The sequence below is a fragment of the Phlebotomus argentipes genome, unplaced genomic scaffold (assembly GCF_947086385.1).
Source record: "Phlebotomus argentipes unplaced genomic scaffold, Phlebotomus argentipes genome assembly contig_37, whole genome shotgun sequence".
Classification (NCBI taxonomy): Eukaryota; Metazoa; Arthropoda; class Insecta; order Diptera; family Psychodidae; genus Phlebotomus; species Phlebotomus argentipes.
Window position 1 is genome coordinate 13,661 of NW_026776194.1, and position 17,520 is coordinate 31,180.

The window sequence follows — 17,520 nt, forward strand, 5'->3', positions numbered from 1 at the left end:
ATTGCAATGTTTTTCCAAGCCAACGCCATCAAGGTGGCCACATTTCTTCCCCCCAGACTTGACGCGGAGGTGCAAGTAAAAGAAATTCAACAACAACTTTCTTCGATTTTGTAATCAATTTGACCGTTGAATAATGGGAATTTATGGCACAAATTTTATATGGAAGCATATTTTATTATTCTGTGTGATTCTTTTTTATCTCATTGAACAGTGTTTTTCTTCCCCTTCTTAAGAGATCAATTGAATTCTAAGTGATCTGACACGATAGAATGCATTCTCACAGCGATCGCATTAACTCATGAAGGATTTTATTTCAGCAATTAAGAGAGATTTAACGAGTATGATGTATTATGACCGAAAGAAAAACATTCCAAGACATTAACGTAGGGATTTTGTCGATAAAAGAAAGTACAAATTTGTAAGTTTATTAGCGGCTCGCATAAAAAAAACAACACCGTGTGATGCAAGACTTTACTTCTTCGCTAAAGTATATTTCGTTGTCATCAAAAAACCAGTAGAAGCCACGCACTTTGCATGGATATTGTCTTGTTTATTAAGTGGTTCAGCGGGGAGAAAAAGAGGGGCGTCTTGAGAGACCGAGAGACTCTAAAGAAGGGATATGGAAATTTCTCCAGTTCACCAGCAATCGCTCAAGATCGCCACTGATCGTGTATCAGCTTTGGAAATGATCTCCAGGCCATTGTTTGCCGACATGGAGATCAAATTGCATTATTATTAAATTATTTAATCCGGAAAGCACACTTGTAAGTCCCATACAGCCTATAATAAAGAGCCTATAATCACTGTGATCGCGATCAATTGCTGAATCAAAAGGTCAAAACACATTTCAGCAGCCACGAAGACGTCATCATTTGTTTCTTATCATCTCTTCTCCTCAAGCCAACAATCTCACCATCATTTTCCCAACAGCATTCCACGATGGATCTCTCAGTGGGTAAGTCAACTTGCTTGTGAGTGTGTGTTTGTGTGGAAATGAGGGGAAAGGTGTAACGAGATATCACGCGGCGCCAGAGAAATGGTATGCGCCCCCACCGCCGATGCAAGAGCGCCTTTTCTTGCACTCACTCCCAATTCATTCCATCCCATTCGACAGCAAATTCCACCGTGCAAAACCCCATTTCCGAATTGTCGATGGAGCTCTTTTAGTTTATTCACGGATATCGAACTATTTGGTGGTGCTTTTTCACTCCACTTGCAACTCTTCTTTGGCAAAATACTCTCGCGTTCAAATATAAAAGTATACAAAACGCAACGGTTTTTCGGGCGCGCAAGAGTGTCTTACTCAACAATTGCCTCATTGCGTAAACACTTGCGCTGAACATCGCGCAGTGGCTGTGCGCTCAGTGTGGCAAAAGACATCCACGAATCAAGATTTCCACGTGAGTCGCACAGAGTGAAACACACTTTTGCCGTGAGTGAAATCAAAGAACCAGAAAAACGAACTTCAGCAGATCACACAATTGGATTAACACACAATTACAAGGATCTCAACAAACCAACTGCATATCGAACAAAAATGGATTATTCACGAAATTAAGTGAGCTATCTTTCTCTCTTATAAGTCAATGTTGTTCCTTTTCTTTAACACCTCCATGCAAAGACAGAAGAAAAAAGTGTTGTGAAATGTTGGAGCAGAAAAAAAAGAGACGAGAGAATTTGCAAGACACTCTTGCTTTACAGCCAATGTGTTTCACTGTGAAAATACATTATTATTATTTGTGTCAAGAGTTAAATTTTTTTCATATGCACAACCGCAGTAAAGCACTTTCGATATTTTACCATAAATATACAACTATTGATCAAGACAGAGAGACGCGCGAGATGTGTCTCTTTATCTTGGTGGACTGGAAGACAGCAATAAAAACAGTGTCTGCAAAATTTCATTTCTTCCTCTTCAGCGTGTTTGCCGATGTAAAAGCCGCGCGATATTATTACCTAAGAGAGGTCGAGTGATACTCTCATGGCGAATTGAATAATCGTGGAAGATATTTTCCGTGGATGAGAAGAGATGCGTAAAAAATAGGTGTATTTGATCACAACTCTGTATAATCCAATTATGAGCATGAAAATGCAAGTGAAATCATGCTAAGCGACTATTACTTTCAAATATCCATTCATTTCAATTGCACATCCTTCAATCTTTAATCCCTCTGGATTTGAATAAATTAATTTAATGGATTTAATTGGCATTTGCCAAATCAACCAAACATTGATAGTGAATAAATAATGAAATGGAAGCCGAGTGATTAATTATTCATTGAAGAGTTATAAGTAAATCAAAAACCACAAACAGAGCAAAATTATAGTGAAATATTAATTGATGTCTGATACTTGTGTAAGAGATTTTTTTATACAAAATTTCAATGCAGCGAGAACACGATTTCACTTCACATCTCAAACAATATGGAATCATTATTCCTCAATCAATTCTTTTTGCGGCTGTTGTTGCTGTTTGAATTAAGACATAAGAGACGTGCTAATTAGAGAAGAGAGTTTGAACTATGCGGAAAGTGATTTTGTTGTTGCCCAAGTCGCAAGATCCATAATATATCCATATGTGAAAAGAGACCCGCACAACTTGGCGCAATAGAAGGAAGAAAAGTCGAAGGAGAGAGAAGAAAAGAAATGCATTTGCATAGAGGAAATTCTCTTATCATAAATCAACTCCACCGCGACGCAATCGCCGTCTGTGACGAAGGCCTCCAATATGTCTGTGGCCAGAGAGCATTATGATGCAGAGATGGTGATGATGAAATGGAAATTATGCGCACTCGGAATAGAGTTGGCAAGAATGGAAGTAGTACAAGTCGTGAATCAACTTCATGCTGAATTTCTTTCGATCCACTTTCAGTGTCTTGTCTCTCTCTCCGCAACAGTGCCACGAGACCATCATATGCAACATCATCTCCCCCCAATGAGAGTGTGCAATGAGATCATGGATGATAAATAAAAGGATTTTTCCGGTTTTATGTCTACATTCCGCAACACACAATTTATGGCCGAAGACGTTTTGGCCGAAGATGTCGAGAGCGTCCGCCGCACCATATTGTATTGCACCTTTTCCCGCGCATTTCATGCGTTTCAAACACATTTCTCCTAATCGCTCCGTGTGTTTAATATCTTTATGGCGCGTTTAACTGTTTTACGTAATAACACATAAACCGGAATTTATTACCGCAGTTTTGCTGTTCGAATTATGCTCGGAAGTCCTCGGAATGATCTCTCCGAAAAATGCCAAAAAACACATATTCAAATTATCCCTGTCACAGAGCGAGAAAGTCTACAACATGTTGATCTATGTGGACCATAATAGAGCTACTGATCTTTTCACAATTTGCTACAGTGATATATTTTTACAAGCAATTAATCATTCAAAATTGTGTGACTCCAAGAGAGAAACTCCCACCGGGAAGTTTGTGAAAAGACACCTCAAAAGCACAATAAGACCACGATCTCTTTGCGCATTGCTAAAATTCCACTTTCCATTTTAAAGATAAGAAACCAACGAAGGGAAAACCTCAAAACATCACATCTAATTTTAACAAGAATGCCTCGCATAAATTCATAGCAAATTTCAATGTAAAATCATTGATTGGCATTTTCAATGTTCAATGAAATATTTAGAAGTCTTCAAGACCTTTTGCTTAAACTTCAAGATCATCACAATATTAGGGAATCATCTCATGATGTTAATGATTTTTTTTTGTTCATGATCTCATGCGACCACAAAAAAAGTAAAAGTTCTTTTGTGATGCACGATAAAATGATCACGATTACAAGTGAAGCCCAAACAATTGTGAATTCTTAATTAAGTTCAGGTGGCTTTTGAATGATAAAATAAAAACTCTCGTGGATGTTTTTTGAAGGAATAAAGATCACGATATTCCCTGATCATTTGATCTCACGGATAAGAAAATAATATACACTTTTGCGTGGGATCACAATTCACGAAAATAGGCAAAAATATCCATTAGTTACGCCTGATTGCATAGCAATATTCCAAAACTATAACCTCCAGATCTGCGCGAAATAACATACTTTAAGTGCAATTTTCTGCGTGGAATGGCAAATAAAATCGCAGAATTGCTTCATAAGCGAAAGATCGTATCGAAAATTATTATCAATCTATTAGCCAATCACGGTTGGAAATTTCCTCTCAATATAATTTTTCCCAAAGCCCACAACCACATTTCACCCGATATATTTATACGTGTAATTTTCTACGTCACTTCTCTTCCGCATCGTGAGTTAGTACGAAACAATGACAGATCAACACACATGATTCTCATTTTGTGTCTATCTCAGCCCGAAAAAAGCATTTATTATTTTCTCATTAAATCCAAAAAAAAATTTCTTTCTCTTTGCGAGAATTGTAACTCTTTGACACCTCCTTTCCCGATGAGAAACTCTTCCGCTATGGACAGAAAGAAGGAGATCGTCTCGAGTCGATATGGTGCAGAAGAAACCGTGAAAATATAATTACATGGTTTTCAATTTCTGCACAATGAACAAAATGATTGCATTTTCATCTCAAAATGTCAGTTATTGCAACTCCTTCAGCGCAATATTTCGCTGAACAACGGACGCTTCCCGACAAAACTTTGAGAGTGAAAAGAGAGAGGAAGTCCAAGTTAAACAGGCGGAACTGATAATGTCACAACTGCTCAATATATATCGTCATGTGTTCACAAACTTTTATGGGTGTTGTAGAGTTTGATGATGATTTTGCAAGAGAGTCGCTCATCGCTCTATAGAGGAAAGTGCAGCAATTCTTTGGAAAAGAGCGAAACTAGCACGGGAAAAGCAATAAGCGTAGAAAATTTGCACATTACGCTTATTGATGTTTAAAGTTCAATTTCTGTCCAAACGATCGAAGCAAAATCTTAAGCCATGAAGAGACGACTTCATGCTTTATGCGATATTTCTTACTCTATCTTTCCTGTTCATCAGAACACTTGAGCAAAAACCGAAAATCAGACAAGAAACTCAACGTAAAAGTTGCAAGTAATGCAATTATTTCCCTATATAATCGCATTGGTCCATTAATTGAATAAATTAACGTGCCTCGTGCCTCCCACAAAACTCTTCAAAATCACTCTCCGCGTGTTCATGGTTTTCCTCACACAGCACAAGATGCAAATGCATGGCGATGGAGTGAAAAGAAAAACCAAATATGCAATGAAGCATTTCCTTCCACACACTCAAGTATCATCATCAGCCATCATGCAGAGCCAAATTGAATGTTTTCCTCTCCGCATGTTGAAGAGGAAAAAAGTGAAATTACATTTTCCCTCGCGCCACAAAACCACCGCCTTCAATCGATAAACAATTCACCAAACACGTGTTGAGATTGTAAGAAGCTCAAACACTATATTGATTGCAGTTGTATCTCTCTCTCGCCAGAGTGTCTGTGTGTGTGTTGTGCAAGAAAATGTTGCGTTTGCGGAGAGAAATAAAATAAAGTCAAGAGAGTCTTGTGTAACAATTACCTTGATAATGGACATGACAAGAGACCAAAGAAAACAGTAAATTCCTCTCAATTTGGTCAAAAATCATAATTCTCTCGTCTTGGCGTGCAAAATTTCCCAATTAATCATCTCACTTTGAAATGCTGTGACTTCACAGTGAAATAATATGCATGATAATATGGATTTGTTCAATCGCTGAGTAATATTTTACATCTCATTCAGGGATCTTGAACTTGAGGGCAACAACACTCCTCGCAAATTGCCAATTGACTGCCAAATGAAGACACAAGTCACGAGAAAATAAACAACGATTCTGTCTATAGCAAAATGACTGAAGAAACCTTCCTCGCGGTCAATGTGCATTGTCACATTTCAGCAACTTATTGCCAAATAATTCTTAACGTCCACTGCACAAATCATTGTTGTAAATCATAACAACAACAAACAAAGCCAGGAAATTTATTATATCTAACGATAAAATTAATTCTAAAGTTTACAATTTATAATATCAAGTTTGACCTCACGATTGCCAAAGTTGTTGAACATTTTCGGAGATTTATGCAAATGTCTAATTCTCTGGTCAACCAAAACACAGAATAATAATTTTAGAGGATATTTGAATTTAATCTCATACAGGAAACACCAATTTATCTTCTTCTCTGATTCACCCTTTATTGCTTTCCACTTTAAATGACAAATTCTTGGGAATTTTATAAGGAAAAAACAGACACTAATAAATCCAATATGTTTATTATTGATATTAAATTTGAGAGAGGGGAAAAAAAACTCTGAATAGCATATAAAATGATAATCATTTTGATATGGAAAATATCCAATCGAGAGACGCTTCCTCATTATGACCGTCGCAAAAGGGGGAAGTTGATTTTGCACGACAATTAAAATGTCAAAAATAGCAGAAATTATTATGCAGAGAAGAAGGAAAAAGTAGCAAGGTCTGATGAACATCAATTTTTCACACCCATTCTCGACCAGACTTGGCAGTCAATAGCAATAACCACTGAAGATCTTTCACACCTCACAGGGAATCACCAATTATCAGCCAAGAGAGGGAATTCCTTCATTGTTTTTCACCACGCAGAAGATGCGTCTGAGAGTGATTTCCCAAACAATTTCAACTCACAATGCAAATATTCATTTCAATGAAATTCCTCACAACGCCTCTTCTTTTCTTCCACTCTTCCGCAGAATCATCTTATATGGCGGAGTGATCATCTCATCCCCCAAAAATCGACAATGTCCAGTCAAGGAGTGACTGAGGCAGACAAAAGCAAGCATCCTCCTTTGCCGCCAAGCCATTGAGGTTGAAATTCCCCACTTGAGAGACGCGCGCAGACCGAAGAAGAAGAAGACGAAAAAAATGGTGCTCAACATCTTGATAGCCTCATCTGTGATCAATACGACATTCGGTGTGATAACAACTAGTCTCTGGGTGATTCCCTTCCTCCTGGCCGCAATCTCCTTCTATCGCTACGATCGCGTCGATCCCGAGTCCCGACCCTTCGATCGACGCGTCATTCTGCCCGAGTACGACTTCATCGTGATCGGCGCTGGGTCGGCGGGCGCCGTGGTGGCCAACAGACTCACCGAGGTGCCAGACTGGAAGGTGCTGCTCCTGGAAGCGGGTCCCGATGAGAATGAGATCTCAGACACACCCTCACTTGCCGCCTATCTGCAGCTCAGCAAACTCGATTGGCGCTACAAGACACGCTCCTCCAACACATCATGCCTCGGAATGGTGAACAATCGCTGCAATTGGCCACGCGGGAAAGTCCTCGGCGGCTCCAGTGTCCTCAACTACATGCTCTACGTGCGAGGCAACAAGAATGACTACAACTACTGGGAATCACTGGGAAATCCCGGGTGGAATTACGAAAATGTGCTGCATTACTTCAAGAAATCCGAAGACAACAGAAATCCCTACTTAGCCCAAACCAGTCGCTATCATCGCACTGGCGGATATCTCACAGTTCAAGAATCACCGTGGCATTCACCCCTGGTGGCGGCCTTTGTGGAGGCGGGCACGGAAATTGGCTACCCAAACAGAGACATCAATGGAGCAGATCAAAAGGGCTTCATGATCGCCCAAGGCACAATAAGACGCGGCAGCAGATGCAGCACAGCCAAAGCCTTCCTCAGACCCATCAGATTGCGAAAGAACTTTCACCTCAGCATGAATTCTCACGTGACAAAAATCCTAATTGATCCCAACACAAAGAGAACTTATGGCGTGGAGTTCGTGAAGAATGGCAAACGCTATCAAATCAATGCCAAGAAAGAAGTCATTCTGTCAGCCGGAGCCATAAACACGCCACAAATTCTCATGCTCTCGGGCATTGGACCGGCAGAACACTTGGAAGAGAAGGGAATTGATCTCCTGCACGACCTTCCCGTGGGTGACAACCTTCAGGATCACGTGGGAATGGCGGGATTGACATTCTTGGTGGACAAACCCGTGACACTCATTCCGACACGCATGAATGCCGGCGCTTTGGTGATGCATTATGTGGTGAATGAAAGAGGCCCAATGACGAGCTTAGGAGGGGTTGAAGGTCTGGCATTTGTAAACACACCACTGGCCAACAAGTCCGCCAACTGGCCTGACATTCAGTTCCACATGGCGCCGGCGTCCATCAACTCAGACGGTGGCGATCAGGTGAAGAAGATTCTGGGCTTGAAGGAGAGTCTCTACCGCGAAGTGTATCATCCCATTGCCAAGGAGGACGCTTGGACGATAATTCCTCTCCTGCTGCGACCCAGATCGAGAGGATGGGTTCGTCTGTACTCGCGAAATCCCTTCCAGGCGCCCATCATGGAGCCCAACTACTTTAAGGATCCGCACGACATCAAGACACTGGTGGAAGGTGCCAAAATTGCAAAGAGAGTCGCCGATGCCAAAGTCTTCAAGCAATTCGGGTCGAGAATCTACCGAAAGCCACTTCCCAATTGCAAACACTTGAAATTCTGGTCAGACGAATACATTGAGTGTCACATAAGAACAATCTCAATGACGATTTATCATCCTGTGGGAACGGCAAAAATGGGTCCCGCATGGGACAAAGAAGCTGTCGTGGATCCACGCTTGCGTGTCTACGGTGTCTCCGGTCTGAGGGTCATCGATGCCAGTATTATGCCAACAATCTCAAGTGGCAACACAAACGCCCCAGTAATCATGATTGGCGAGAAGGGAGCCGATTTGGTGAAGGAAGATTGGTTGGGCGATGAGTTTGTGTTAAATCCACTCAATGATCACTATTGAGTGCTTTAGCAAGCAAGAAAAAAATCTTGTCAATACAGTTCACACCTTTTGGCACAAAACTGTAAAAAAAATTACGCGCGTTTAAGATTTTCACACGTGCGCAGGTGAAAATTGATTGAAGAATTTGTGAGTGATAAAACATCACCGTTAAAAATTCTGTATATGCTTTTTTAGAATTAAGAAGAAGTAACTGAAATTCAAGTGCTTTGCGTAATGATGAAGAAAAAAAAACTCAAGAGTGTGTTGTGCCATTTCTCGAATCAAAGAAAAAATGTATACAATTAAATTGCAGAGATTGACACAAGAGATGAGAAGTGCTAAACAATGATATGCAAGAATTAGGAGTGCTTTTTTTAGATTCTATTCTAGAAGATTGTACATAATTCTGTAAATATTGTGTAGAGCGTTATTATTACGTTACAATTTCTTATGTAAATTTTTTGTCTTTATGGTGTAATATCGACTGTAGAACAATGTAATTATTGAAAGCACTGGAGATTCTGATTGCAGCTAATCAGCGCTATTAGTACATCCTCAATTATTATCTCATTCGTAGACAGATAATGAGACATTAGGCTAAATAGCATGACTTTAAAGGAAAAATCTATCCCTGGCTGAGAAAATTAATTGCCAGTCGCGATGTGATGGAAGATCAATAATAAAGAGGAAGTGTATACATAACATATGTTACCAACTCAACAAGACTGACCGTCTGAAGATCATTGCAAAGGTGAATTCAATAAAATGCTAGATTCACAATTATTCCCTTCGAAATGACTCATTTTATTACTATAAATTTCATTGCATTGCATCGCATTGTTCTGGGGAAATTCCCTGATGTAAATTCAAGTTATAATTTTCACCCGAAACGTCATTCAGAGTCACTTGATTGTTTCATGTGAACCACAAACAAACATGTTAAATCCTCAAAGAACGCTTTGTAATCTTGTGTAATGCAAGAACTATAATTGGCCGCACTTTTTTCATCTCTCTCGCATTTTTTCCCACTGCCACTGATGGCTCTTGAATATTGTACACTCGATGACCCTTAAACGAGCAAACACCTCAATTATTATGAGGTGCAACCTTCAATATTTTGGTCGATGGACGCATAACTTGTCCAAAGAATCTCCATCCGCCAGATTACTTCCTCAAAAAGAATCCCCCCAATAAAGCCACATGCATGCATATACGGTACATATGCTTTTTTGCTCACTTCAACCTCATATCACGATAATTCATCGGAAATTGAGCGAACAGACGTGAAGATGTTGAGCGCAAGACTCCACGGTTATTGCGTCAATTAAGTGATTTATGCCACGCTTAATCACTTGCGAAATTGAATCGTCCTTTAAAGCTAAGGCGATAACTTGAGGAAGAAGACTATTTTTATGCTGCCTCACCCACAAAAATCCAAAGCGCCATCATTAGCGCAGGAATTTGGCATAAAAAAACAGTGATAAACTTAATGATAAGAGAGAGTGAAGAACAACCGCAATGTGTGAGCCTAAAGGCCAAATGCTCGAGTTCATTGCATTCATTTAAATATCTTTTTGTTTTTTTTAATGCACAGCCACTTAGAGAATATACATGAATAATTAAATTATTTTACATCGATTACTATCTTCGTCGGAGGTTTAGAAAGGTCCATTGTCCCTGAGACTCAACAATTGAAAACACGCATTATTAACCGTAATGGCAGAATGCGAAATGAATTATATCAGCCGTTAAAACCAGCTGTTAAATCTATAACTAATTAAAATCCACTTAATTATCTTGCACCAAATAAATTGTAAGGTTATTTATGACAAAAATAGGGCAATTGTATCAATTTCTGAAGCGCACTTTTTTCCATCTTCAAAATGTAAATCGAATTTACAATGCATTAATATTTCCAATATAAATTGCGGGGAAAATGTGAAGCCCTTAAAGATGAATGCAGTGAATGCAGTAATCTCAAATGTATAACGTGATAAATTCTCAAGATAACACACCACATAAACCGTTTTATGCGTTTTTATGCAATATTGTTCAAATTTGCTGTAAACAAAATATTGTTGTGTTTTTCAATGAATACATAAATAAATGAGAGAAAAAAAACCATTTATCCAGTGTGCATTTTTTCTTCCTCTCATTCCCAATCTCAGCCACAATCAATCTCTCTCCCCGCCAAGTGTGCTCAACCTCAGCACAGATACATTTGCATCTGCTGTAGCATTCGCTCTTTCCGCCAAAAACACCGGAAGAAAGTCCACAACATCGACAAAATGCGTATTTAGCCACCAAAATGCAATATATTACAGAAGATAAAGTTTTTGCTGCTCGAGGTGAGAAAATGTGTCCATTATGATACATCGCAGTCATGCCGAAAGAAAAACAACCGTCCACGGTTGTGAAATAGAAAAATACACGTAAAAAATTCGGATCAGCTTTTGGGGGGAGGACATAAAAAATATTAAAAAATTCGAAAAACTCGTTTCCTGCACATTTTGTTGACCTCCAAGGACTTGAAGCGAGAGATAAACTGGTGTGCGTTGGTCAGTGTCACACCGAAAAGCACCGTACAAGAGTTGAAGCTTATGGTGGGCTTTATGTGGCGAATTTAATATGCATCACCTTTTTTTTACACCATATTCTCAACACCATGTGCCCGTGAGAATCTTATAAATATAGACGGGGGAAACTCTGCCTCATTCTCAGATCTACATCGACTCACAGACTGACTGGATCGCTTTTTCGCTTGTTACATTCCTTTTGGCGATAGACGCGCACGTTGAAGAAGTAAAATTTATTATTACAAACTCCCTGTCCAGTGAATGGAAGTTTATGCAAAAATATATCATTGAAATTTTTTATTTTTCCATACTACGTCAAATCATTTGATTTGAGAATGTGAATAAAAATGTGTGGCATTTAGTCGTGATCTTTGTGAGCAAGCATCGGAGATGATTTCTCAGCTTCTGCTGCAGAATTCTTCATTCTTGTGAAATCTCAACACACAGTGCATCGCTTCCGGGACTCCGAGAAAAAAAAGAAAGGAACACACGAAGGAAAGAGAAGTGCAATGTGTAAATGTTAACCGCTCTGAGAGAAGAACAAGTGAAGTGGAAGTAATATTAAAATGTGGAAATTCACGGGAATATCATTCATTCTTATTCACGTGCTCTTTGTGCAACACTGCGAATGTCAACATGGCCAAGTCATCATTGATTCCGTCTTCTCCCTCAAGAACTTCCTCGAGGAAGGCGGCCAGCGACTCACATTCGAGCAGAACAACTACTTTATCAATCAGGAGTATGATTTCATTATCGTGGGTGCCGGTTCGGCGGGATGTGTGCTCGCGAATCGCCTCACCGAGAACAAGGAGTGGAAAGTGTTGCTCCTCGAGGCCGGTCCGCGGGAGAATCTCCTGATGGATGTGCCCATGTTTGTGCACTATCTGCAGCAGACAAATGCCGATTGGCACTACAAGACTGAGAGTTCCAATGGCTCGTGCCTGGCCATGAACAACAATCAGTGCAAGTGGCCACGTGGAAAAGTCATGGGAGGCTCCAGTGTGCTCAATTACATGATCTACACTCGCGGTAATCGCCGTGATTACGACCGGTGGGCGGCAATGGGGAATCCCGGCTGGAGTTGGAATGACGTTCATCCGTACTTCCAGAAGCTGGAGAAGAGCTTCATCAGGGACGCCGTGCCAGGATATTTGGGCACAGACGGTCCCATGTCGATCTCCTACCCAAATTGGCACACCAAAATTGCCAAAGCCTTCATCAAGGCGGGCTTGGAAAACGGAGCATCCTATGTGGACTACAATGGTCCGACTCAAGTGGGTTACTCATATTTCCAAACAACCACCGAGAATGGCCTGCGGAAGAGTGCAAATGTGGCCTATATTTACCCCATTCGAGGCACCAGAAGCAACCTGCACATCAAGAAGGAGAGCTTTGTCACGAAAATCCTCATAGATCCGGCAACAAAGAGAGCTTATGGTGTTCAATTTGTCAGCGACAAGAAGTTGTATCAAGTGTTTGCGCGAAAAGAGGTCATCCTGTCGGCTGGCACAATTAACACCCCGCAATTGATGATGCTCTCGGGCATTGGACCCGGAGATCATCTCCGTGAGCACGGAATCACACCCTTGATGGACTTGGCGGTGGGTTACAACCTGATGGATCACACAGCAGTTCCCATTGCCCTCACAGTCAACATTAGTTCGATGTTTATTGAAAATATCGCCACAGTGCCGAATTTGCTGAAGTACGAGAGCACACGAAAAGGTCCCATCTCGTCAATTGGCGCCTGCGAAGCCGTGGCATTTTATGACTTTGACAATCCAACAGATCCTGATGGATGGCCGGACATTGAACTGTTCCAAATTGGCGGCACATTGTACGGCGATTCAATCTACAGAGACAACTTCAACATCCGCACATCAATCTATGCCACAATTTACCATGACATGGAGCGTCGCATGCAGAACGGCTTTCAGATTTGGCCCATGATTCTGCGCCCCAAGAGCCGCGGCAGGATAACACTGCGCGACACCAACCCCTTCTCCCACCCCCGAATCCATGCCAACTACTTCTCCGACCCCAGAGACGTGCGGACAGTGCTTCGGGGGGTGAGGAAAGTGCAGGAGTTGGCGAAGATGCCGTCGCTGGCACAAATAGACGCCAAATTGATCGACTATGACCACCCTGTGCCCACATGCGCCCACCATGGCGTCGATTCGGACAACTACTGGGACTGTGTCATCCGCCACTTGACACTCACCATCTACCACTACTCGGGCACATGCAAAATGGGCCCCCCGTCCGACCCCACAGCCGTCGTGGATCCCCGCTTGCGCGTGTACGGCATCAGCAATCTCCGAGTCATCGACGCCAGCATCATACCGGAAATTCCGGCAGGACACACCAACGGACCGACACTCATGATAGCCGAGCGTGCGGCTGACTTTATTAAGGAAGACTGGAATTATGCACAGTGAAGAACGCGCGCAGCAGTAAAAAAAGCCACCTCTCCCGTGTGACCGTGTTCGTGCGCCGCACGAGGAGGGAAAAGTCAAGGAAAAATGCCACACAAAAAGTGTATAAAAATGTAAGATGAAGAAGTCAGGAGAAGAAAAAACGAACACCTCATGTATATAGATTTACACCACTAACTTATTAGCTATTGTACAATATTACTCTATAAGGAAGAAGACGGAAAATATGTGAATTATTATCTTAAGGCTAGTGTTTAAAGTTATAATTTTTACTCAGACTCAGAAATGTGATTGATACGGTGTGAACGAAGAAGAAAAAACAGCCCATAAGGTGAATTGCTCAATTTGTTCACACCTTAAATATAGTTGATTAGTAATTTTTGTATTGTTTTTTTTAATTAATATAAAAAGATCAACGCTTAAATGTGAAAATTACGTGTAGAATTTTCCGGTGAATAATTTGTAATCAACAAATGAGATTTATGGAAGAGCAAATAAAGAATGATAATTAGATAGTAAATACACTTCAATTAAATCTAAACTTGAATCTAAATCAACTATTTTATTACACAAATTCAATGGCATCAGCAAAATATTCATTAAGAAAATGCACTTATCAAGAACATCTAAGAAAGCAATTAAGAAAATTACACTCGTCAATCATCGCCTTTATCTTTCGGACGTAAAATACTAGATCTGAGAGAGAGCGAGCTTTTTGCACAACGGGATCAATGTTCTCTCTCAAGTTCCAATTTCATTTCATATCTCTTGCCAAATCTTTTGCTTCTTATTCACAGTTATTTTGTGGGCTTTTTTTTGTCCAAGAAATAATTCTTTGCCAGAACTTCTTGTCTAGTGCTTTGACCCAATTCTGTCTGGCTAGATTGATTCGATACTTCAACAAGTTGAATCGCAATTATTCATACCAGAAATAGGTCTTCCTTTCGAATATTCTTCATATTCGCGCGGTCTTTCTTTACCAAATTCGCCATACATAATAATTCTTGGCATTTCTAATTCAACACAAAAGCCATTACGGTGTTAAATCACGCGACGAAACACGAGTAGACAGAAATTCCCCCCACAAAAAAACTTACAACAACTTTAAATATAATTTTCATTCACAACACTTGAAGGTACTTTTCCAGACACTTTTTGGGTATAAATAGAGATATTTTGTGTGTACTTTTCACCTCTAGAGTTGGCAAAAAATTTTAAACAATTCAAAGACAACGCCATGTGTTGCGATAAACATCTTATGGCAATAATAATCATATCATTGCCATAAGTAAGCTCAAACATGCATATTCAGCGGGAAATTTTACACTCAGAAAAAAAATCACTCAAAAAGCCAACAAATCAAGGTATGAAATTGACTTTAGACTGACTCGAGTGTGCAGAGAAAAAGACAAGGCAATTATCCCGTCAATATCGCGTACACTCAATGAATTGCAGAAACCATCATTAATTATTTTCTGCACAGAAAACACAACAAGACACTTCCGTTCACCCACACAGCGGTGCATCTGTTTTTGGCAATACTGACAATGGCATAAATTCTGCATAAATTCATGCAGAGACGTGTTGCAAGAAGCCGTGATTCATATTTTTAGTGCGCGGCTTTCCCGAAAGACTCTTATTGTATTTCACTCTTAAGCATTATTTATGGTGTAAACTTGAACTTGTCTTTCATACACAGTTTGTGCACTGACTTAATTCATATTCACAAGAAATTCATGCGAGAGTTGCGATTTCCAATTGGCTTTCAAATATCCACATCATAAAGTGAGTGGTTTTTAATTTTCAGGCCTTTAAAATTGAATTGCAATAAAAATTGTCCGATTATTGCAATTTAATGCCAACCTTCAAGTGGAGTAAGAATTTGAAATGCTCAATTATCTAATTTACACGCAGTATCAACTCAAGTACTTAACTTTAGACAGATTTGTCGTAAAGATTTGAATTATATTCTTCAACCATTAATTATCATTCCACACAAAATATCGCCCTTTTTCAGCTGACAAAGCATGGAATATTTAAGAAAATGACATAATACATGGTTAGAGAAGATCCAAAAGTTGATTTTCATAAAATGTATAAATTCAGAAAAATCACTTTATAGCTCTCAATCCCACTCCATTGAATTATCATTCATTATCAAAGAGATTAATGTATGGATTTCTTCACTATCGAAAATCAGGCCTTCAGTTTCACTGACTCTGATTTGTTGAATATTGAATTTGACGTTTGAATTTGATGTTGTATTTCACATAAAAATTCTCTAGGTCAATTTTCTCACACACAAACACACATCAAAGTCCACAATGCTGTCCATCGCGCAAAGAGACAGAAAGAAATAATAATATATTTTTCTTGCCAAACATTCCGCACGTGACAGTGCTGAAATTGTCTAAAATATGAATTTTAGGAAGATAATTCCAACCGTCGAGTGAGAGTCCAATGAACTACACAACATTCACGATGTCTTTGTCCTTTGTGCAAACATTGTTCTTTCTCAGAAATATATATTTTTCTCTGTCGCGAGATTTATCGTGCAATGATCTTCTCGCAACAGCTCATAGGTCAAGTTCACGTGGCACAAAAGGAAGCGAAAACTTGAATTTCCACACGAAATTTGTCTGACTTTCAATCACAATTTAGTTTGACAAAAGCACAAAATTTGTCCATTTGAAAATTTCACATATTGATTTTTCCTGGAAGAAAAAAATCCACCAATGTTAGCCGACTGCCCTACAAATATACACCAATTCTATGACGTGCGTAGAGTTAAAAGAGCAGTTTGGCGCAAGGTTATAACGCTATATGTGCTGGTGAAGTAGTGCGAAAGGTATTTACTGAGACGCGCTATATATTATTGCAGCAATCTCAACCACTATCAAGCCGTGCAATCACTATTAAATATGTGCTGTTTTCATTTATGTGTGCTGGTGCAAGAAAGAAATCATGAAAAAGCATCAGGAAATCAAATGCATACAATTGTGAAGTTACATAAGAGGAAAAATTTACTGAGCGAATATGATAAACTTTTATGTTTTACAACCTTTTGTACAATATAATTTTCCGTAATTGTGAGTGAGAGGAAAAATAGGTTGGTTTTCGTGAATTTCGCAAAATTTTTCTGTTACATATGACATTTGCAATTAAGCAGTGACATTGCGAGAAAGTGAATAAATTTTCTCCACACTTAAGAGCTTATGAAATCCTCAAGATATTCTAATTAAGCACTGGGATAATGAATCAGCTCAGGTTATTGGCTGGATGAATATAAATCACGAAGGAATTAATCAATTACTCTATTTCATAGTTGGAACAATTCCAAACCATTCATTGACATAACATTTGAGTTCCAATTGTACCAACAATTACCTCACAATCACTCCAATTATCATGCCAAAGCCTTATCACTCATTATTATTGATGGTTTTTGCCTCATCCAAATGATTTATTAAAGAACCTCCTCCGACAGACACACTTTTTCAGTCCCACCATTTATGCAAATTGCCAATCAATCAGTCGAGCATTAATTTATGACACTCACACTGCCAAATAAGGTGCAAAAGGTGAGAGGAAAAGTTCATAAAATTCTGATAAGTTGTTACTTTTCACTACGCCAAATCGCTAATTTCGGCAAAGTTGACCATCAAATAGATTCCAAATGATTTATTTTGTTGTGAAAATAAATAGGATTAATGCTCAATTTATTGCCCCTTAGCAATTTTCTCAGTATATCTAATGCAATAAAT

At 39.5% G+C, this 17,520-nt stretch overlaps 2 protein-coding genes across 2 annotated transcripts; both read left to right on the top strand.

Annotated features, from left to right (window-relative positions):
* The first annotated feature begins 6,867 nt into the window (after positions 1 to 6,867).
* On the top strand, positions 6,868 to 8,766 carry LOC132264480 (glucose dehydrogenase [FAD, quinone]-like). Its single transcript, XM_059764705.1, has one exon. It carries the CDS (start codon positions 6,868 to 6,870, stop codon positions 8,764 to 8,766), a length of 1,899 nt encoding a protein of 632 aa, XP_059620688.1.
* A 2,719-nt stretch (positions 8,767 to 11,485) lies between these two features.
* Positions 11,486 to 14,270, top strand: LOC132264482 (glucose dehydrogenase [FAD, quinone]-like). The gene has a single exon (XM_059764706.1). The coding sequence runs from the start codon at positions 11,888 to 11,890 to the stop codon at positions 13,757 to 13,759; it is 1,872 nt and encodes a 623-aa protein (XP_059620689.1). The 5' UTR covers positions 11,486 to 11,887; the 3' UTR covers positions 13,760 to 14,270.
* The last annotated feature ends 3,250 nt before the right edge of the window (positions 14,271 to 17,520 follow it).

Excerpts from the sequence above, each read along its gene's own strand:
- LOC132264480 (XM_059764705.1), top strand. The coding sequence starts at position 6,868 with ATGGTGCTCAACATCTTGATAGCCTCATCTGTGATCAATACGACATTC.
- LOC132264482 (XM_059764706.1), top strand. The coding sequence starts at position 11,888 with ATGTGGAAATTCACGGGAATATCATTCATTCTTATTCACGTGCTCTTT.